Raw genomic sequence first — 22,373 nt, 5'->3', positions numbered from 1 at the left:
TGTAATTGCCCCCCCCCCCCCGACCATTCAAATTATGCATATTGTGGTGGGCTTTAAAGCTGAATATCAACTACCAGAAGAAAAAAAAAACAGTAAGCCTGATTCATTTCCAGTAGTTAACTTGGCCTTCTTTCTATGATCAATGGTCACATGTATTTAAGAAAAACGATACGGTGGGTTTTAATGGGTGACATGGTCTGTTGGGTTGTCCACCATTGAAATTACATTGTAAAAAATGCAATATAATTTGATTTAAGTCCACATAAGGGCTCAGAGTACCCCACACGCACGCACGCACGCAAGTACAGTGTAACATTTGTGTGTAATGTTTTTTTTTAAATGTATTTATTTTAATTTTTATCCCACGATTTTGTAACCCTATTTTTTACACCCAGTGCTAATTGTCTATGTAATCCTGGGCACTACCATCCCTCTGCCAACCTAGGGAGGCCAGGGCCGAGCTCATGCCTCCTTCAATACATGAGAGCCAACTGACCTTCTTGTCACCTGACAGGGGAGAGTTTCCCTGGTTGGATGTAGCGCGTGGAAGGAACACGTTATTCCAACCAGTTCCCTTCCCCTCCATCAGGCGCCCCGGCTGGCAGTATAGTGACCAGGATTACTGCATGTTTTTGTGAGGGTACCTACCCTAGGAGACACGGGGAGAACATGCAAACTCCACACAGAAAGGCCCTTTCGCCAACCCCACCTAAGGTATGGGCACTGATGACGCGGAGGAGAGAACACGCCCCCAGCCCCCACAGCGTCCCCTGCTGGAATCGAACCCAGGACCTTCTAGCTGTGAGGCGACAGCACTACCGACTGTGCCACCGTGCCCCCACCGTGTAATGTTAACCACTTGAAACCTTCCGTCCCTATTCTGGGCATGTCATAATAGGCAAGCATTTGACGAAAATAGCAGATTTACAACCTCACAACGCGTCCCAATGCAACGCACTGTGAGCTTTTAGACTGGCTATTTTCCACGAAGAGATTTGGTACAGAGAGGGGGGAAAATAGGACTGGGCCAAATCCAATCAACTAACCGTAGTACAATATGGTTTATGGCATTAAAACCGGGAAAGCGCCTGTGTCATTATAGCTTTTTTTTATTTTAGCTTTTTATCTTAGCATTTAGAACAGTGGTTCTCAAAAATAGCAGACATACAAGCTCACATCTGCTATTTTTTAAAATTTTTGAAAAATCTTTAAAGTGTTTGAAAAACGTTTAATAATTTAGATTTTTTTAACACAAATCTTCTCTTTTGGGAGTGTCCCGAGTGTCTTCTAGGAGCAGTGTTGCCAGATTTTGCGAGTGAAATAAGCAGCCAGGTCTATGAAAACAAGCCCAAAACAACTATAGGCCACATGACCTATTCACATATATATATTGAAAATAGCCGATCGACAAGCTCCCAACGCGTCTTCATAGAAAAACAAGCCCAAAGTCGCTTATAATAAGCAGACATGGCAACACTGTCTAGGAGGGTTTTCAGATGGGGGGGAGTCCGCGGCCAAATCCATATCATTTTTGGGGGTCCTTGGCACGCAAAAGTTTGAGAACTACTGATTTAGAAGGTATTTGCTTTACAATGCACGTATGCCTCACATTCATGAGCCACCACCCGTTGTGAGCAGTTAGGGGTTCAGTGTCTTGCTCAAGGACACTTCGATCGAACCGGGAAACGTGCAATTCCCAGACAACTGCTCTGCCTCCTGAGCCACTGTTGCCCTGTGTGTAGTGTACTGTACAGTATGCAGTGCTGTAAAGTAACTAAGTACATGTACTCAAGTAATGTACTTTAAGTACAATCTTGAGGTATTTTTTTACTTTACTGGAGTACTTCCAATTTTTCATACTTTTACTTCTACTTCTACAATATTATAGTTTTACTCCACTACAATTATTTGAAAACTTTAGTTATTAGTTAATTTGCAGATTTTGATTATTATTACAAAACATACATTAACCACTTCAACACTTTATATACTTCGGCTCCGTGAAAATAGCCGATCTACAAGCTCACAAAGCATCGCGATACAACGCGTTGCGAGCTTGTAGATCTGCTATTTTCAAAAGATTTCTATACATTTTGAAAACGTGTGTTTGTGTGTGTGTGTGTGTGTGTGTGTGTGTGTGTGTGTGTGTGTGTGTGTGTGTGTGTGTGTGTGTGTGTGTGTGTGTGTGTGTGTGTGTGTGTGTGTGCGTGCGCGAGCGTGCGCATGTGTGCGTGTGCGTGCATCCCTGTGTTACCTGTCACATCGTGGTCCAGAGTATCCAGGCTGACACCGGTCGCACAGCAACTCTCCTCCATCGCCTAGGTGACAGGTAGGGCTGAAGCTACCATGGGTGCCCCGGTGAAGTTGTTGCGGTAGTTGTAGCCGTTGTTGTTGTTGTTGTTGTTGTTGGAGGCGATAGCGTTGTCCCAGGGACGAGAGAGGGAGGAGAACGACAAGGAGAAGGAAGACAGGGGAGACACGAGTCAGGGCCATCATTCCACTCACTGTCACCTGGGCCCACATACACACCTTTTCCTCCCAATCATACACACACACACAGTCCTGGACCCGAAAATACTTTATCCTCCGTACTGTTGCACACTGAATGAACTGAGAGAGACAGAGAGACAGAGAGAGAGAGACAGAGACACAGAGAGAGAGAGAGAGAGTTTTTGCCTCTCCCACCAACCCAAACTATAGATAGGTCTGCTGGGTCAGGTTGCGTGGTCCAGCCTGCCTGCCTGACTGACTTGGCTGAACGGCTGCTGTTTGAACTGACACACTGGGTGAATGGATGACCGACTGACAGATGGTCACTTTACTGACTGGCCGGATGACTGACTGACTTTAGGCTTTGGTAGTGACTGTATGACTCATCAGTGGCCAACTGGTTGGCTGACGGGCCGGCTGAATGACAGTCACACTGACCGATTAATTGATTGATTGGTTGACAGGCTACTGTACTTGTAAACCACTCAAAGGGATAGTTCACCCCCAAAATGACTTTTTTTCTATCGATTAGTCACCCCATGGAGACTTGAATTCATGGATATTTATTCTTTTTTTTTCGCATTCCTAAGCCAATAATTTGATGACCGGCAGCGGTTCCGGTAGGAGACACAAAGACTCTCCTTTGTGTCTCCTACCGGAACCGATGCCTGACCGATGGCTGACCGATGGCTGACCGATGGCTGACCGATGCCTGACCACTGGTCATAAAATTATTGGCTTAGGAATGCGACAAAAACCAAAAGAATATCCATATATTCAAGTCTCAATGGGGTGAGTAATCGATAGAAAAAAAGATTTTTTTTGGGGTGAACTATCCCTTTAAGTCCTATAGTACCGGTACTTCACATACAACCAATAGCGGAAAAAGGCGATCTACAAGCTCACAAAGTGTCATATCGCCTTTCTATTTCTGTTTGCCAAAAGGTTCCTGCCTATATTTGTTAGCCTAGAACAGTGATGCCAGGTTGAAAGTGGTGTCTTACTTGCTGTAATGCTGTAAAGAAATGAGTTAGTGAATAGGTCGAATAGGACGACTACAGCAGCACAACAGCCAGACACAGGCCTGGTGTCAGTTTTGCACCTCCAGCCAGATCAGACATCAATCTGTGAGATGAAATGTTTAAAAGAGGGGGCTTAGACATAGGAATGAGATGATGGTGACGGGTGGGAGTGGTGTATATTTAACTGTTACAGCTGTACCCACTGATGGACTGACTGATAGGCCTGTTGCCTGGCTGCCTGACTGCCTGACTGACTGCCTGACTGACTGACTGACTGACTGACTGACTGACTGACCTGCTGCCTGACTGGCTGACTGGCTGGCTGGCTGACCTGCTGGCTGGCTGGCTGGATGGCTGGCTGACTGACTGACAGGCTGAACAGAAGACTTGAGACTAGACTGGCTAACTATTTTAAGGGGACTTGGAAAAGGAAGAGACTTCAATGCTATTATTACTACTTGGGTTAGTGGGAGGTAGAGAGGGAGGAGAGATAGAGAAAGAGAGAGTGAGAGAGAGAGAGAGAGAGAGAGAGAGAGAGAGAGATGTGTCTTTCTTTAGCTCTCTATTAGTGGCTCTGGTATTTTTCGGAAATGACGTGTCATGAGCATGTTGAAATTCTCAGCTGCTGCCTGCCTGCGTGTGTGTGTGTGTGTGTGTGTGTGTGTGTGTGTGTGTGTGTGTGTGTGTGTGTGTGTGTGTGTGTGTGTGTGTGTGTGTGTGTGTGTGTGTGTGTGTGTGTGTGTGTGTGTGTGTGTGTGTGTGTGTGTGTGTGTTTGTTTGTTTGCCCTGTGTATAGTGTCTCTCTCTGGTCATTTGGGGAAGGTGCAGAGCCACAGGCAATACTTGATTCCTGCTTGTACATAAAGATGGGCAATTTAACCAACAATTATGACCCTCCAGCGTGACTAATAGCATTGTTTCATTGTGTTGTGCCTTGCTCTACGCCACTGTGTCTTCTGTATTGAGTTGCACATCTTCATTCTCCACATTGTCTTAAAGCATTAAGACCCACAGATGGTACTAGAAGCGGTGGAAAGAGAAGAGAAGAGAAGAGAAGAGAAGAGGAGAGGAGAGGAGAGGAGAGGAGAGGAGAGGAGAGGAGAGGAGAGGAGAGGAGAGGAGAGGAGAGGAGAGGAGAGGAGAGGAGAGAAGAGAAGAGAAGAGGAGAGAAGAGGAGGGGAGATAGGAGTGGATAGAGGAGAGGAGATAGGAGTGGATAGAGGAGAGGAGGGGTGGGGTGGGGTGGGTAGAGGAGAGGAGTTGACTGGAGGAGTACAAGGTGGGACAGAAGAGATAAGTGCAGGAAAATGACTGAAAGCTCATAGAGAGAAGGAGATTGGGCTTAGAAAGGGAGAGGGCATGGAATGACAGAGAAAGAGAGAGGGGGAGGAGACGGAGAGCGAGACAGACAGAAGAGGAGGAAGAACAGAGGGGTCAGAGGAGTGATAGATTGAGGCTGTTGATTAAGCCGTCTCAGGCGGTCGTCACGGTGGCACCGGGCCCCGTCGTCGTGGAGACCTACTTGTTGCCAGGCGAGCTCAGCGGGCAGGCGCAGGGCTGACAGTCGACGTCTGACCCGCGGGTGGCGTCGCCATAGTAACCAGGTAGGCAGGTGTCACAGTGGGGGCCGGCCGTGTGGTGAGAACAGGCCTGGTGGTGAGAGCAGGGAGAGAGCAAAGATCAAGCCTGTTAAAAGGAACACATCGACTTTCACTTTATGCCATGTGTCAGACCAGAGATTACAGGTCTCTGCTGTGTCACCCTGCCCTGAGCGTCTGGGGCTTCTCTTGTGTATGCTTTAGCAAGGCTATGAATATGTGGTAAACAGCAGTGAGCATCATCTTTACGTCAGCTCAGCATTACTGTGGCGTGTTAGATGGTGAAAGTGCGTCCAGTACTGCCTCCTCACACAGTGTCTCCGATAAATAAAAAGTACAATCCTCAGTGTTGGCTGGATACGTTGACACTGGTGATTTTACGGTGTAAACCGCTTGTTTGCCGAAACAGTATAAAATCTTGGCAGAATTTTTTTTCTATATATAATAATCTGCCCCGCCACAACTTGAACTTTATATAGTACCAGCTATTACCAACTGCAACCATTTATTCTGATGTACACCAGATAGGAATTGTTTAACGGAGATGTCTACTGTACTTATAGAAACATATCTATCTAAATATATCTTCTATCTCGCTTGCCCATACACCTTTTACTGTTATATCCCAATCATATTTTCCTGGCTATACTCTGGCATTTGTGTTAAGTCTATTCCACAAAGCTAGCGTTCCATCCTATTGTACTGTGTGTTCCCTCAGTGTTGGGGACTGTCTCTGACTCACTGTTCCAGAACAGGTGATGGGAACATGACATCCGTTGAAAATAATGACATCTTTGCTGTATGACAGGGCTGTTCCACCAAGTATAAAATAGCCTTTAGTGCCAGGCTTGGGACGGAGGGGACGTGTCCACGTTGCATTGTGGGACCAGGAGTTATGATCGACATCAAACCAGGATGCTGCTTCATACACCCGCTATAGTTTAACCTCATGAACCTGTAGCGTCTCTATGTCATAATAGGCAAAAATTTCGTAAAAATAATAGATCTACAAGCTCACAGCGTGGTGCTTTGTGATGCATTAAGAGCTTGTCGATTGGCTATTGGCTAAGGGACCCCAGTCAACTAATTATATAGGGTTTAAGAGCTTATTTTGTTCCTAAGAGTTTCTCTAGTCTTTCCATATCATATCTTATATTATCTTACAGTACAATTAGGAAAGGGTTTTGCGTGTGTGTTCAGAACGCTTCTCCTAGACCAACTGTCCAATTGTCTCCTCATAAGTCATGGGTCTGGCCTTTGAATCGTCTACTTTTGGTACTTTGGACCATATTTTGGCCACTTGAGCGCCCCTTGAGATAAAAAGAGTTGTGCCATCTCCGTTCACTCCATTGGCCCACAAACGTAATATTTCTGACCTCTCATTGATGCAACTCTTCTATCTCCATGGCTTTGGAATTGTACACACATCGCTTGCCTGGATTGCCGGGACCATAGACTCCACCCACTCCACTGATGTCAGGCTAATACATCACTGCTCTTTATGTTCATCAATCTTCGACGTGCTTTGACAGAATTTGTCTCGGACATTCCGTCATTTCTGGCAGCAGACAGTGGACAAAGTGTGTGCTCCATTAATTAATTTCCATATGGTTGTCTTTGTTCTAGCTTTATATATTTATCTAGACAATAAATTAAGGAGCAAAATGTCTCCCTGGCATAACTTGGACAGTATCCAACCGTTCGGTCTTAAACTTAGCGTGTGTGACTCATATGACCCTGAGGTGTGTAGAGCCAAATGGCAATTCGGAATGACCAACGGCATCCATGTCATGTGTAATGACACGGACGAGACACCACAGTAGACTGTGGTTTATTCTCTGACCGTGATTCCGGTGTGGAACAGCAATAAGCGACGATACAGACGGCATGTACGGAGGGGTATTATCCACAGTCAGTCTTTCTTCATAACAGTACATGGTAGGTTGCTGACAGACTGCGGCTACAAAACAATATCACGAGCACACCGAGTGTCAGACCAACCACACAGGATGTTCAGTCAGACGTTGGATGGACAATGTCGACGGCAAAACCTTTTAGTGAAAAGAAAGATTATTCCCATTCCCAACGCTACTGCCTCAGTTTCAGTTCCATCATGGGCCAGTTCAACACAACCTCCTCCAGGGGAAAGAGAACCAGCAGCATTAACGTTGTTATTGTGGGATATGAGGAGGGAATAACTGACATTGTTTATAAGGACCTGCTCTGGCTATGAGTCATTCATTCAAACAAATGTTTTCATATTTACATAACATTCTACATTCTCTAATGACTTCTTTTCAGAAATAAAGCTACTGTACATTGCTGCTTACATCAATACAAAATCAATGTAGATTACACTCAAAGGTGGTGCAAGGAGACAGTTGGGAGTAGCCAAACGCCTGAAGGGACATTTTTCTAGCAGCCACAATACATCTCAGTGTAGATTGTTTAAATGGAAGAAGGCAAACCACTGGTCAGTATGTCACTTTAAATCCCTGTCTGTCCGGTGTGTGTGTGTGTGTGTGTGTGTGTGTGTGTGTGTGTGTGTGTGTGTGTGTGCGTGTGTGTGTGTGTGTGTGTGTGTGTGTGTGTGTGGGGTGTGTGTGTGTGTGTGTGTGTGTGTGTGTGTGTGTGTGTGTGTGTGTGTGTGTGTGTGTGTGTGTGTGTGTGTGTGTTGCTTTTCACGTCCTTTCCAGATCAAATCTGTTCAGAGCTGAGATGCATCCTGACACCCTCTCTCTCTCACACACAAACACGCACAGGCACACACGCGCGCGCACACACACACACACACGCACGCACGCACGCACGCACGCACGCACGCACGCACGCGCACGCACGCACGCACGCAGGCACACACACACACACACACACACACACACACACACACACACACACACACACACACACACACACACACACACACACACACACACACACACACACACACACACACACACACACACACACACACACACACACACACACACACAGCTTTAACCAAGGACTGTGGCATCATTCATTCACTCCACTAGCCAGAGAAAAGTCCTCAGGGAGGGAGTGTCTGTAGCTCTGTCTACCTGCCTGTCAGTGGGTATGAATCTATGTGTGTACCACCCCCCCCCACCCTGTGTGTGCGTGTGTGTGTGTGTGTGTGTGTGTGTGTGTGTGTGTGTGTGTGTGTATATGTTTGTGCGTGCGTGCTAGTGTCCATGAGCACGTACAATGCTTGTATCTTTCATGTGTGTGTCCATGTGTGTGTATTCATGTGTGTATGTCATGTCTATGTGCATCTGCTTGTCTGTCTTCCACAGTGTGTTCTGTGTATCTGTCTGCATCTATCAACCTACCGACATGTGTATGGAGGTGGACATATGTGTGTTTGTGTGTTTGTGACTTTGTGTGTGTGCGCGAGCACGCGCATCTGTGTGTATGATGTTCGGTCTTGGACAAATCCCAGCATCCCCCTCGTCTATAATGAAACAGAGCGGGTAATGGCCCACAGACGTGTGGGCCAAACAAACAAGGCCCACAGACGTGCGTGCGTGCGTGCGTGCGTGCGTGCGTGCATGCATGCACATAATAATATATGCTACAGAGGGTCTAAAATATGGAATTATCTGCCATTACATCTACTGGAGTCGTCTTTTCACCAATTCAAGAAAGATCTGTCATCGCTTCTCTTAACCACCAAATACTTTCAATGTGGTCTGCCAATTTAACCTGGGTCCATTCAATATTTACCCCAGAGGTTTAGCTGCTTTTATGCTATAAATGGTGACATACGTACATCAAGGCATGCTATGCTACAAATGCTAGTGATTTTTTATAATCAATAAACCGAGGGGTTAGTTGTTTCTTCTCTTTGGTATATTGTCCATATAGTTGTCTACGTACAGTATATTCCAAATTGATGTAATTTTATCCTACAATTCCTACAAAAAGTCCCGGAGAATGCCACTTCTCAAGCCCCTGGAGGGTTTTTAGACATTCCCCCTCACATCTTTACTGATTCTTTGTGTATCATTTCTTTATACTGTGAAAATAAACAAACAAACAAACAAAACACAGTTGGCCTTTGAGCCATTGAAGGTCCCTGTTTTCCACTCTGTGTTTTGGTTCCTTTTTGTCCAGGTAAACTCTCCTCAGCCAAGGATTTTTTTACAAAACTATCAAACAAACAAACTATAAACAAAACCGTGCAGCAACCGTGTTTGGCGTCCCAAGTTTCATCCACGTTTGACGTGCACAGTTCGTTCAGCAGCAAGGTTTTGTGTTATGTGACAGTTTTGTGTATGCCAGGGTCATAATAAAAATGCCAGCTTCAGTAAGAGCAGCACAATGCCAACAAGGCTACAAATTGAACCAACTGTCAAAGTCTTATCAGGTTGACTATAATGGAGTTGGAGTTGTTACAAGTAATTCCTCACCTCACCCCATCCTTCCACCCATCCTTAATTCCTGTTATTCCATACAGGTTTAACCTCTTCTATTTCATATTCCCTCCAGGGACGTGCTGGCCACTGGGAAATTCGGGAAAATTCCAGAACGGCCGCGCCATTTACGGGCCGCCAGACGGCCCGTTTTAGGATTATTACGGTAATTTCCGGGTCGCGCGGCCCAATTATTAGTTACGTTACTGTTGGGCTGGGACGTTTTTCAGCAGTGGCGTAATTTACATAGGGTTGCTGGGTTAAAACGCGCCCCCCCCCCCCCCGTTGACAAAACGGTGGGCCGGTTCGGAAAATCCCAGAGCTGAATTTTGGTCCCAGCACGCCCCTGAGACAACATTAAAAATATGCATTGTTTGAAGGCCTGGTCTTTACCAGTGAAAGAACGGTTCCTCTGATTGAAAATATAAAAGGGAATTGTAATGATCATTTCTAAGAGTGTTCTGTAGTGTTGATGCCATTTCAAGAGCATTCAGAGTACTCCATGCTAGTCCTCCTAATGGGTGTAATAATCTAGAAATGATAGCTGTACACATTTTAATCCATTAATACCGGGAACGCATCTGTGTCATTTTAAGATTTCTTTGGCTATTAAAAAATAGCAGATATACAAGCTCATAGTGCGGTACCGAGTGCTATGAGATTACAATCTCCTGTTATTTTTTGAAAAATCGTGGAAATGTTTTGCAAATCTTTGAATATATATATATGTTATAAAGCGAACATTTTTAACTCCGATCTTCTGGGGGTCCCTGGAACAACATATTTTGAGATGGGGGTCCGTGGCCAAATACATATCATTTTGGGGGTCCTTGACATGGAAAAGTTGGAGCACCACTGATATAGCAACATACTGTTAGGATTTAGAAAACATTTTTGGATGCGTATTGGGCCGCGGACAACCATCTAACAATGTTTTGTTCCAGGGACCCCCAGAAGCAAAGGTTTTGGTTACTAATGTTGGCTTTAAAAATATATATATATTCAAAGATTTGCAAAACGTTTCAAGAGTTTTCAAAAATTGCAGATCTACACACTCGGTGCCGTGCTATGAGCTTGTATATCTGCTATTTTTGAATAGCCAAAGAAATCCAAAATGACACAGATGCGTTCCCGGAGTGAATGGGTTGAAAATCCAAGCCAAGAGAGCACAGAAATGGTGACATACGTACATCGAGGCATGCAATGCTACAAGTGCTAGTGATTTTTTATAATCAATAAACTGAGGGGTCAATATCTTCTTACCAGGCAGTGTCCAGTGACCTCGTGACATTCTGCAGCGTGTCCATGGCAGCGGCAAGCTTCACACACGCCATTATACAGAGTACCGTTGACCCTCCGGTAACCAGGAATACACACCTGAAACACACACACACACACACACACACACACACACACACACACACACACACACACACACACACACACACACACACACACACACACACACACACACACACACACACACACACACACACACACACACACACACACACACACAGATTGACAAGCAGACATTATTTACAGGTAAGTAAATGTGGAAGGACAAATTCTATGTACAGGTACATCTACAAATGTACTGCAGCAAATACCCAAAGGGGACACAGTTCAGACATGCAGTCATATGTATCTTAAAACTATTCCAGTGTGAAGTCATTAGCCTAAGCTCTTCTAAACAGCACACACGTGTGTGTGTGTGTGTGTGTGTGTGTGTGTGTGTGTGTGTGTGTGTGTGTGTGTGTGTGTGTGTGTGCGTGCGCGCGTGTGTGTGCGTGTGCATGTGTGCGTGCGTGTGCGTGCATGCGGTATAGAACCAGGCGGCAAGCTTTTGATCGTGAAAATGAAGCCAGTGCAGAAGTAATGAAAACGCTACATCCTCTCCTGCTAGTTGCAGAATAATTTTTATTGCATTAAAGTCTATGCATATTTTACCGGACTTTACACTGTTACCGTAGTAAAGATTTTCATAACAACGTTCATAAACACAATTTTTTTCTTCCAATTATAAAGTAGTATTATAAAAAAGTATAAATGTATTTTTGGCGTTTAAAGCACCCGGAAGTCTGCCGGAAGTATAAAATTGGGTCCATTGGGTCTATGCCATAGAGTCTGCCGGATGTACTAATATTGGGTCCTGAGCAGGCGCACAAACGGTAGATGCATGCGCAGTAGCATTTTAAATGCGGAAGTGTTGCATTCTCAGTTTGACCACCAGGCGACGGCCCTTCACTGTTCTACCGGCTCTCGGGGCTTGGTAGAAACCAATGGTTGACGCACGGCTCCTTTCGTCCATAATTTTTTACAGTCTATGTATAGCATGGTAAACAGTATATGAGCTGAGACTAGACTAAATAATAACACAGCTGCTGCACACAGAAGATACAGTCATATACTGTTAGTCAGTGGTGGAAGAGGTACTCACATTTTTTACTTGAGTAAAAGTATCAATACCACAATGTAGAAATACTGCGTTACAAGTAAAAGTCTGGTATTCAGAATTTACTTTAGTGAAAGTGAAAAAGTATGGACATCAAAATATACTTAAAGTACCAAAAGTACCAAAAGTAAAGTTGGAAATACTCCACTTAAGTAAAACATACCTCAAACGTGTACTTACTGTAAGTACAGTACTTGAGTAAATGTACTTACTGTAGTTACTTTACACCACTGCTGTTAGTCATGCTATTTGTGCTCTGCTGAGTGGACCTTTTTCCCGTTAGACAGCAGACCCCCCCCCCCTGTTCTTGTACATATTTTTTTCCCCTCTTTTTTATTTTTATTTTTTTTTGTACATAGTGTTATATATTGTTTTTGGCTGTTTATTTTGTAATGATATTTGAACTGTGGTGCCACTATATATGCCTATGAATTAAATACCAAGGCCCTCATTGGAAACAAGTCCGCAAGGACTTTTATGAACGGACCTGTTAGACAAAGTATTTTAAATGTAACTGTGCTGTTTTACATTTTTTGCCTAATAAAATATTCAATCAATCAATCAAACCTTTAATGTTGTGCCTGTAGTGCAACTCTTTGTCACAGCTGGTCTCTGGTTGCTTTTCTTCAGTCTACAGCTCACCTTGAAAACCTGTGTCTGACCTCCTTAACCCATAAGACCTGAGACCTTTCTACAAATGCCTTCTAAATCAGTAGTTCTGAAAATGTTTTGTGCCAAGGACCCCCAAAATTACATGTACCCGTGTGTGTGTGTGTGTGTGTGTGTGTGTGTGTGTGTGTGTGTGTGTGTGTGTGTGTGTGTGTGTGTGTGTGTGTGTGTGTGTGTGTGTGTGTGTGTGTACAGTATGTGTGTGTATTGCGTACTTCACAGGAGGTCCCAGCATATCCAGGAGGACAGGAACAGATTTCAACAGCCAACGCTCTCTTCTCTCCTCTGATAGACGGCCTGGACTCCTCCATAGAAAATGTATGGAGCCTATAAACACAAACAAACATAAATACATATTGGTAATCAACGTGTGTGTGTGTGTGTGTGTGTGTGTGTGTGTGTGTGCTTCTGGAGGTCCCTGGAACAACATATTTTCAGATGGGGGTCGGCGGACAAATACAAATAATTTTGGGGGTCCTTAAGTTTGAGCACCACTGATAAAGCAACATAAGGTTTTTCAGAATTCTGTTAGGATTTAGAAGACATTGTGTGTGTGTGTGTGTGTGTGTGTGTGTGTGTGTGTGTGTGTGTGTGTGTGTGTGTGTGTGTGTGTGTGTGTGTGTGTGTGTGTGTGTGTGTGTACAGTATGTGTGTGTATTGCGTACTTCACAGGAGGTCCCAGCATATCCAGGAGGAAATCTGTTAGGATTTAGAAGACATTGTGTGTGTGTGTGTGTGTGTGTGTGTGTGTGTGTGTGTGTGTGTGTGTGTGTGTGTGTGTGTGTGTGTGTGTGTGTGTGTGTGTGTGTGTGTGTACAGTATGTGTGTGTATTGCGTACTTCACAGGAGGTCCCACACACACACACTATGTGTGTGTGTGTGTGTGTGTGTACAGTATGTGTGTGTATTGCGTACTTCACAGGAGGTCCCACACACACACACAATGATTTAGAAGACATTGTGTGTGTGTGTGTGTGTGTGTGTGTGTGTGTGTGTGTGTGTGTGTGTGTGTGTGTGTGTGTGTGTGTGTGTGTGTGTGTGTGTGTGTGCATTCATGCGTTTCCACACGTTACCTGTACACAGCGCTCGACTCCGTGCTATAGGAAGCCCTGACCAGCACTCTGCTCACGTTGGCCAACGCGGACAGGAAATCCCTCCGACTGATTGGCTGCCCCGTCTCCGCGACCAGGAAGTTCTCCGGCAGGAGGGTGACGTCATTGGCGCTCGGAGAGGACGGGTACACCGGCTGGCCGAAGCGGCCGTCAGTCATCTTGATCCCGCCTCCCTTGGCACGGAGAGAGAGAGAGAGAGAGAGAGAGAGAGAGAGAGAGAGAGAGGGAGAGAGATGGAAGAAAGTTTTGTTGTATGAAAGAGAACGTTTTTTTCCCCCCCTCCTTCCTCTCTTTGTACCGCAGCACTCAGCCCCCGTTCACTTCTTAATTCAATCTATTCTGAAAGGTCGATTCACTCCAAAAATCCCCCCCGAAAAGTTTGAAAAATGGGCTTCCTGGCACGAGAAAGGCAGTCATATCCCACTTATTAAGAAACAATTGAGAAGCAATGATCTGTCATTAGCTAATGAACTGCAGTTTTGCTATTGACATTTTGTGGAATGGGGGCCAGAGTGAGAGTGAACGTGGCCTCCCCCTTCCCCCCCCCCCATTCCAGCTACTCTCTGTCTGCCTCGCGGTCTGACGCAGAGCTGTGAGCAATCGATGGCATGTAACCACTAATGCAGAGTGACAACTACTGATGGAGCGGAGACGACGCGCACACACACGTACGCGAACACTCACACGCACGGACAAACGCACGCACGCAAACACGCGCACGCATGCACCCACGTACGCACACACACGCACACACACATGCACACACACACACACACACACACAGGGCTATCTCATCATGCCAATAAACCTTTAAATGAAAACTAATTGAAAGAGAGAGGGGGGGGCAGAATGAGACAAAGATACCGTATGCAGGGGCGGAGAAGAGACAAGAGAGAGTAAGAGTACCAAAAGAGGGGCGAGAGAGAGAGAGAGAGAGAGAGAGAGAGAGAGAGAGAGAGAGAGGCCTTGGAAAACAGTCAGGCCCAGAGTTCTGTCTAAAAGTACATTATTGTCACTATTGTGTCTCAATTCCAATTATTTCCCAGTGTTCTCCTCAAATGTGTCCTGTCGTCATTTTTTTTGTTTTTCTGCCTCGCCAGCGAAGCCGCACGTTTTGATCATCAAACCAAATTGAAAGGAGCACAGTTTAGCCCAGAGTGACGGACAGAGAGGCAGACAGACACACAGCGCAGCACAAAGACACACAACTTTACTGGCCATTTAACTACACTTTTCCTTTTTCCTGTGAAGAAACACAGTAGCACATTGCTGTGCAATACATCAGCAATTGAGTGTGTGTGTGCGTGAGAGAGTGCGTGTGTGCGTCTCCCTCCGTAAATTGGATCCCTGCTACTTAAGGCACACTCGCCACTTCAACCTACACACACTGAGAATGACACACACACACACTTAATTTTTTTACTAAGTCATCCGTTTCTTTCATGTTAAGCTGTTAGCTGTGTCTACTGCCTGAGTGATTAAGTCGTGTTCAGTGTCCTCCCCCGCTATAATGTGAGTCCTGCATGTATGTATGTGTGTGTGTGTGTGTGTGTGTGTGTCCGCTGTTAACCACTTTCAACATTTAATGTATACAAATCTTTTGAAAATAGCAGATCTACAAGCTCACACCGGACCCCACCCACCCCAGCATCCACCTCTTCACCAAGGTGATGATGAGCATCCTCCACTGCCACCCCATCTGCAATAACCCCCCCCCAGCGCAGCTTCTGTCACCCAGCCATCCAGATCCTCATGAATTTTAATTAATAAAGTCACCTGTTATTAAAAAAATCCTAACCGATCAAATATTTTTCCACACAGAATACATGGAGAGAGAGAGAGGAAGGGAGAGAGAGAGAGAGAGAGAGAGAGAGAGAGAGAGAGAGAGAGAGAGAGAGAGAGAGGGGGGAGACAGAAAGACAAACAGAGAGAAAGGGGTGGAGAGACAGAGAGAAGGGGTGCGAGGCAGAGTGACAGAGACAGAGAGAGTGTATTTGTATTATACTTTTTTTTTAACACTCCATGAACATTTTAAGCAGAACTTAAAGTACAAGAGAAAAAAGGATAAAACAATAGCATAAGACAAAAAAAAATCCACCCAGAGAGAGAGAGGAAGGGGGAGAGGTAGAGTGAGAGGGGGGAGGTAGAGAGAGAGAGAGGTAGAGAGAGAGAGGGGGGAGGTAGAGAGAGAGGTAGAGAGAGAGGGGGGAGGTAGAGAGAGAGGTAGAGAGAGAGGGGGGAGGTAGAGAGAGAGGTAGAGAGGTAGAGGGTGTGAGAGGTAAAGGGAGCTATAGTAGACAGTGTGTGGGAGGTTCATTAATGCCATCATTTGGAGAAGCTGTGAGTGTGTTGACAAGATGACCGACACTTCTCTCCTCTCCTCTCCTCCCCGTCTCGCTGCCTCTGACATGTCTTTAAATAACACCGGCTTATTGCGCGCTAGCTCCTCTCTCCTTTCTTTATTCCCCCCCCACCACCCCTCCACCCCCTCTCTTTCTCTCCCTCTCTCTCTCTCCGTTCCCTCTCCTCCCACTCGCCTCTCTCCGTTTTCTCGCTGTCTCTCTCTCCCGCACAGCGCCCGACTCTCAAGACGGATTTTATACTTAGTTGCGCGTCGGTGTCGCGCGCCGAAAATTGACGATCTACAAGCTCACAACGCGTCGCAGCGCGACGTGTTGTGAGCTTGTAGATCGGCTATTTTCGGCGTGCGGCACCGACGCGCAACTAAGTATATACCGAGCCCTTCCACATGCTGTCATTGTCATGCGTATGGTTACACACAAGTTTGCTCGCACACACGCACACATACACACGCGCACACACACACGCATACAGACAGATACTGCATGTGTTCAGTCTCTGACAGTAACTTATGTGCGGCAATCAAACCGCCGGCGTTGAAAGCACGAGTCACTCGCCTATTGAGAGTGACAGCCGCTATACCAAGCGGGGGAGCTACCTCATCACTGTAGCTTGGCTAATACAACTTAAATCACAATGGATTGATTTCGCCCATGTAGACGACAGAGTCGGTTGTGGTTAATCACTGTGATGTGAGTGACCTGCTCAAGCGAAATGAGTGCAATATCGCTGAAAAAAACACATTTTGAAATGAGCCCGATATCGCTGAAAGCATATTTTTCTAGTTGTGAAATTGGAGGGAAAAAAAGGAAACTCTTAACTTTCTAATGAAGTAACTTCTTTTTTTTTGGTACTCTGAATATTCAAACAGATACTGCTGTGTCGTTGTAGCTCAGGTTTCCAACTGTGCAGCTGTGTTTGTTTTATCCCCTAAACCCCAGCGAATACATTGTTCTTATGTAACTAGGCTTACAAGCTTATCCTAACTTATGTTGACACTGTACTTGTCAGGTCTCGTTGAGAAGGTAAAAACCTTCTCAATAAGTGTTTTTAATTGTGTTTCTTATCCAAAATGATTCAAAACATATCGCCGCTGTGGGGTGGAAACCTTGTATGTCCAAAACCGTCCCTTTTCTTATAATTATTTTTAAAACATTTTAAAATAGTGAAAATAGCTGATCTACAAGCTCACAACGCGTCGCAACGTGTTGTGAGCTTGTAGATCGGATATTTTCAGTACTTTTGTGCGACACTCTTGTATCATTAATTTAAATCAAACGTTGAAACATGGGAGATACAAGGTTTCTGCCTGACAGCAAGGATAATTTTCTCAGCCAAACTGGTACATTACATTTGCTGCTGCACGAGTTGAAAAGTTAATACTTGTGACCTGACATCATAAACAAAAAAAGAAATGTACAAATGAGACAAATTGTCTCATTTGTTCACATCCAACTGAGTTTGGGAGAGCTGGTCACATACTGTACTCACTTGGTGAAAAATCATCTATTAAGAGAATAGCTTTTATCCATGTTTATATTCAAGTACAGAGGCAGACTTTATTAAAAAAAAAAATAGAGCTGAAATGCTTTGCTTTACTTAAATGAAAGCATACAAAATAGACGGATATACTGTCAATATTCATTTCAAGATAGGGGTACAGTATCAAACATTTCCTAATGATACCCAGTGAATATACAGTATGTGCACACACACACACACACACACACACACACACACACACACACACACACACACACACACACACACACACACACACACACACACACACACACACACACACACATACACACACGCTAAACACAGTTGTTTAGTGTTTAGGCTGTGAATAAACAGCTAACAGTGTTGTGCCTTGCTTATTGCTGCCATATATCATATCACAACCAAGTCATTATAAAGATGTAGAGAGAGAGAGAGAGGGGGAGAGAGGGGGGGAGAGAATCATCCCATCTGCATGTTTTATTGCTAGGATCAGCATTTCTTTTTACCAGCTGTGTGTGTGTGTGTGTGTGTGTGTGTGTGTGTGTGTCATTGCCCGGGCACCTGTGCATGTGTGCGTATTCTTATACCAGTTCCCACTCGCAGCTTTATTGAGCAGTCTTCAGTGGTGATGAAACCAGCCAAGAACTAGCAACACACAAATTCTTCCTCGGACACACACACACGCGCACACACGCACACACGCACACACACACACACACACACACACACACACACACACACACACACACACACACACAGCGCTGTCAGTGGATCAAATGATTTTCAATGATTGACTCATAATTTACTGCACTAGAAAGACACCGCGCATGTCTTTATTATGCATGTGTATGTCCGTGTTTGTCATTATGTACACTCATCGTTGTACAAATGTATTATTATTATTATTGTAGTATTATTTCTTGCTTTCTTTTTTGCTTTAATATAATTATTATGTTAGATTGTAGCACAAAAACATATTTCAACTGCTTGTACTTGTGTAAGTTAGTGACAAATAAAACCTTCTTGATTCTTGATGTGTCTTCGACTTGTGCTACAGTCAGTGGAGAATCAAAGGTTTCTCACAATGAAAAGCGTTCAAAGGGCTGCATTGAATTATTCTTCAGATGACCTTTTAAAACTCACTGTTGACTTTCAGCTGCGATTGGAACGACTCCCCTCTTGGAGCCCTTGTGTATCAACACTGAAAAAGCTCTTTATCAGAGCCTTACTGTTTGTATGTAGAGTATATTGCTGGTTTAAGAATAGCCTCGTATATTTCTCCTCCTTGGACTTTTATTATCATTATATTATCAGAATTGTTATGGCTGTCACAAAACTGAGCAAGGGGAAAGGGAGATTCATTGGCCAAGTACATAAGCACATACCCGGAATTTGTCCTCTTCATTTAAAGCGGCACTATGTCACTTTTTTTTTATGAATTAAATGTAATTTTGTCCAATCTGTACGTACGTTATACCATATAACGTATACAATTGGGGTGGTTGTATTTTGTCTCCCTAATCTTCTATTGAGACATTTAGATCGTGTCAAAGCTCATGTCTCACCTAGACACAGGATCTGACACAAATTTTGACTTACAATACAATTTATCCCCTGAGCAAGCTTGCAGGCTCTATAAGCTCAATGGAAATAATGTCAGCACTTGCGCAGGAAACCTGGTTCAAATCCTAGGTAGAAGAGGAAGGTTTAAGCACTTGAATCCCAGCATCCCTCTGGGACTAATATTCTGTAAAAAAAATGCAGATCTCCAAGCTTGTGAGGTTTCGACAAAGATATTTAGTGTCGTGCGAAAACAGCAGGGGACCTAATAAAGCGCCCTTGGGATTGCGGTCAAATGATTATAGGGTTTAAATGGTTAAACCATTGTAACTATTAGGAGCAGCTGCTTAGCTCTTGGGGAGCAGTTAGTGGTCCAGTCTCTTTCTCAAGGACATGATGCCAAGAGGAGGAACCTGCAACCTTTCGATTCCCAGGCAAAGGTATACAAAGCACGAACTGATCTACTACGCGATCACCAACAAGTCAAGGTGTGTTCATGTCTGTCAACAGTTAAACATCTGTATGGTGTGTATGTATGTGTTTAGAGCTGCAACTATAGATCATTTTCTTAGAGATTATTCTATCGATCACGCTTTTGATTAATCAAAAAATCTAAAATAGCAGATCTACAAGCTCACAATGCATCGCGATGTGACGCATTGTGAAATATTTGAACATTACACATTTTTTTATTTAATTGTTATTAATAGATTATGTTATTAAATGATCAGTTATGGATATGTGATAAACTTGTGATATGTGATAAATCTTACCTCTATGATCAGGTCAGGTTGGGAGGTGACTCTGACGGCAGTCTGTCCCTGCTGGTCTGTGGTGTAAGACACGCTGTAGGACACACTTCCTCCGTAGGCTGAGAGCTATACAGTGTACACACACACACACACACACACACACACACACACACACACACACACACACACACCCCCACACACACACACACACACACACACACACACACACACACACACACACACACACACACACACACACACACACACACACACCCCCACACACACACACACACACACACACACACACACACACACACACACACACACACACAGAGTGAGAGGGAGACATTACGTTGTGAGGTGATGATATAGATCTGATGAACACTTTTTCCATAACATGGCATATAGAATCAAAACAGACAGACAGACATGTGACACACACACACACATGTAACTATGGACACACAAAATGTTCCTCTCTCTCTCTCTCTCTCTCCCTCTGTCTCTCTCTCTCTCCCTCTGTCTCTCTCTCTTACGAACACGCAAACACATAAAGAGACAGACAAGGACAAATCTAATTTATTTATGAAAAGGCATTCATCGAACAGATGTGCCAATGTGCTTTTACAGAAAACAAAGAACACAAACACAAATACAAATTAGAGATATTAAAGACAAGATGGAATATGTACTTCATAAACTAGACGCGCAGCGCGCACGCACGCACGCGTGCACGCGCACACACACACACACACACACACACACACACACACACACACACACACACACACACACACACACACACACACACACACACACACACACACACACGTCATAGCTGTAATGACGGCGGAGCAAAGTGTCCACTTGGGCATTTCTTATAGCATGTTTAGAATGCCAATCTGTTCAAAATCATTTCTGTTCTATCTATTTGTATTTAGACCATAGAGTGTTAAACTTCGGGGGGTCTTGTCACAGCTCCTGTTGCTGTCATTAGGATCTAGTCAACAGTTGTTTCCAAGGTCTATTTTCCACTTCACTATTCTCTTTCTGGCTGGTTCAGCAATATGACCATAAGGACGGCATCTTTGTTAGAACGGACTGAGATTGGTGCTCTGGGTGCTTTTGCCCTGCCGGGGCTCGAGGGGTGTGAAGCCCGGGCCAGGTGGGCTGGGCCATGCTGCTGTAATGCAGCTTTTATGCTCGAATCTTCTTCAATAAATCGTCTGCACTTCAACATTTCTGAAAAATGTTAGAACACCAGTGGTTCTCAAAGTGGGGTCCCGGGACCCTTCAGGGGGTCCCCAGCAAAACGATTGATAGTTATGAACCAATGGTCCCTTACAGGTCTGTACTGTAACTCTGAGGGTGTACACATGGAACCAAATGGAGCCGAACTTACGGGTCCATTTGGTTCCATTTAATACACTCTCAGAGTTATGGGGGTCCGTCCTAATACATATTTAAACCGGGGGTCCTTGAAATTAAAAAGTTAGAGAACCATTGTATTTCACTGTCATAACGTTAGCATCGGCTTTAGCAAAAAGGCTTGCGTCAAACAGTGAAACACTGGCACCGTGGAGGCACCAGATCAATAGAGGGACATTTACAATAGTCTATCGCAGTGGTTCTCAACCAGTGGTCCGGGAGGAGTTTCCAGGTGGTCCCCAGCTAAATGATGGAGAGTTGGTAACCAAATGGACCCTCATAGATCTTTAACTCTTGAGAGCGTAAAATGAAACCAAATGGACCCATAAGGTAGCCTGGTAAACCCTCCCTCCGGAAATCTCAATTCCATTTCATTTCAGGAGTGAGTCTGGCCTGATCCGCCTGTCTGCAATATTGGCTGTGCTGGAGTTGGGCGGGAGTAATACCGTTGACTGACAACCCCTTCAGCCAATGATAATTTTTCCCCTTCAGCCAATCAGCAGTTCACCAGTCTTAATGTGACGCGACGGGACTTTTGAGACAGCCATACCCAAAATGGGTTGCCTTTTTCGGGTACAATGGTGTCACTGCCCGCCCCTACCGGTTCTCTAATTATTTTTTTTTAAATAGGCTTTGTCATGATTAATTGACCACATATATGAAGTTAAACAACTAAATTCTATCCAAACGATATCTTATAAGTAAATTCCGTGCCTCAAAATAGAAGTTAGAGAGCTTTTTGAAGTAAAAAAATAGCGGAGAATTGGCCGCACAAGAAAAAGATGGCTGCCGTTCGTGTTTTGGGCTCACTCGAACTCACCACCTGATTGGCCAACGTAAGCTGTCAATCACAGAACAATGAGCGACGACGCTGATAGGCCCGGCCGTTTGGCATACAGAGCCAATATTGCAGAAAGGCGGATCATGCCAGACTCACTCCTGAAATGAAATGGAATTGAGATTTCCGGAGGGAGGGTTTACCAGGCTACC

The 22,373-nt window shown here is 44.6% G+C and overlaps 1 protein-coding gene across 7 annotated transcripts in view; it reads right to left on the bottom strand.

Annotated features, from left to right (window-relative positions):
• The window catches only part of lama2 (laminin, alpha 2), a 316,273-nt gene that overhangs the window by 152,800 nt on the left and 141,100 nt on the right, over positions 1–22,373 (bottom strand). For all 7 annotated transcript variants that reach the window (XM_080453619.1, XM_080453620.1, XM_080453623.1 and 4 more), the window contains exons 15-20: positions 19,977–20,081; positions 13,741–13,952; positions 12,883–12,994; positions 10,807–10,920; positions 5,035–5,162; positions 2,255–2,341 (exon numbers count right to left, since the gene is read on the bottom strand). In XM_080453619.1, the coding sequence (XP_080309745.1) occupies positions 2,255–2,341; positions 5,035–5,162; positions 10,807–10,920; positions 12,883–12,994; positions 13,741–13,952; positions 19,977–20,081 (758 nt within the window). The remainder of the gene's footprint in view (positions 1–2,254; positions 2,342–5,034; positions 5,163–10,806; positions 10,921–12,882; positions 12,995–13,740; positions 13,953–19,976; positions 20,082–22,373) is intronic.

Source organism: Gymnoscopelus braueri (assembly GCF_963280865.1).
Source record: "Gymnoscopelus braueri genome assembly, chromosome: 16".
NCBI classification, from domain to species: Eukaryota; Metazoa; Chordata; class Actinopteri; order Myctophiformes; family Myctophidae; genus Gymnoscopelus; species Gymnoscopelus braueri.
This window is presented reverse-complemented; position numbering and strand designations above follow the sequence as displayed.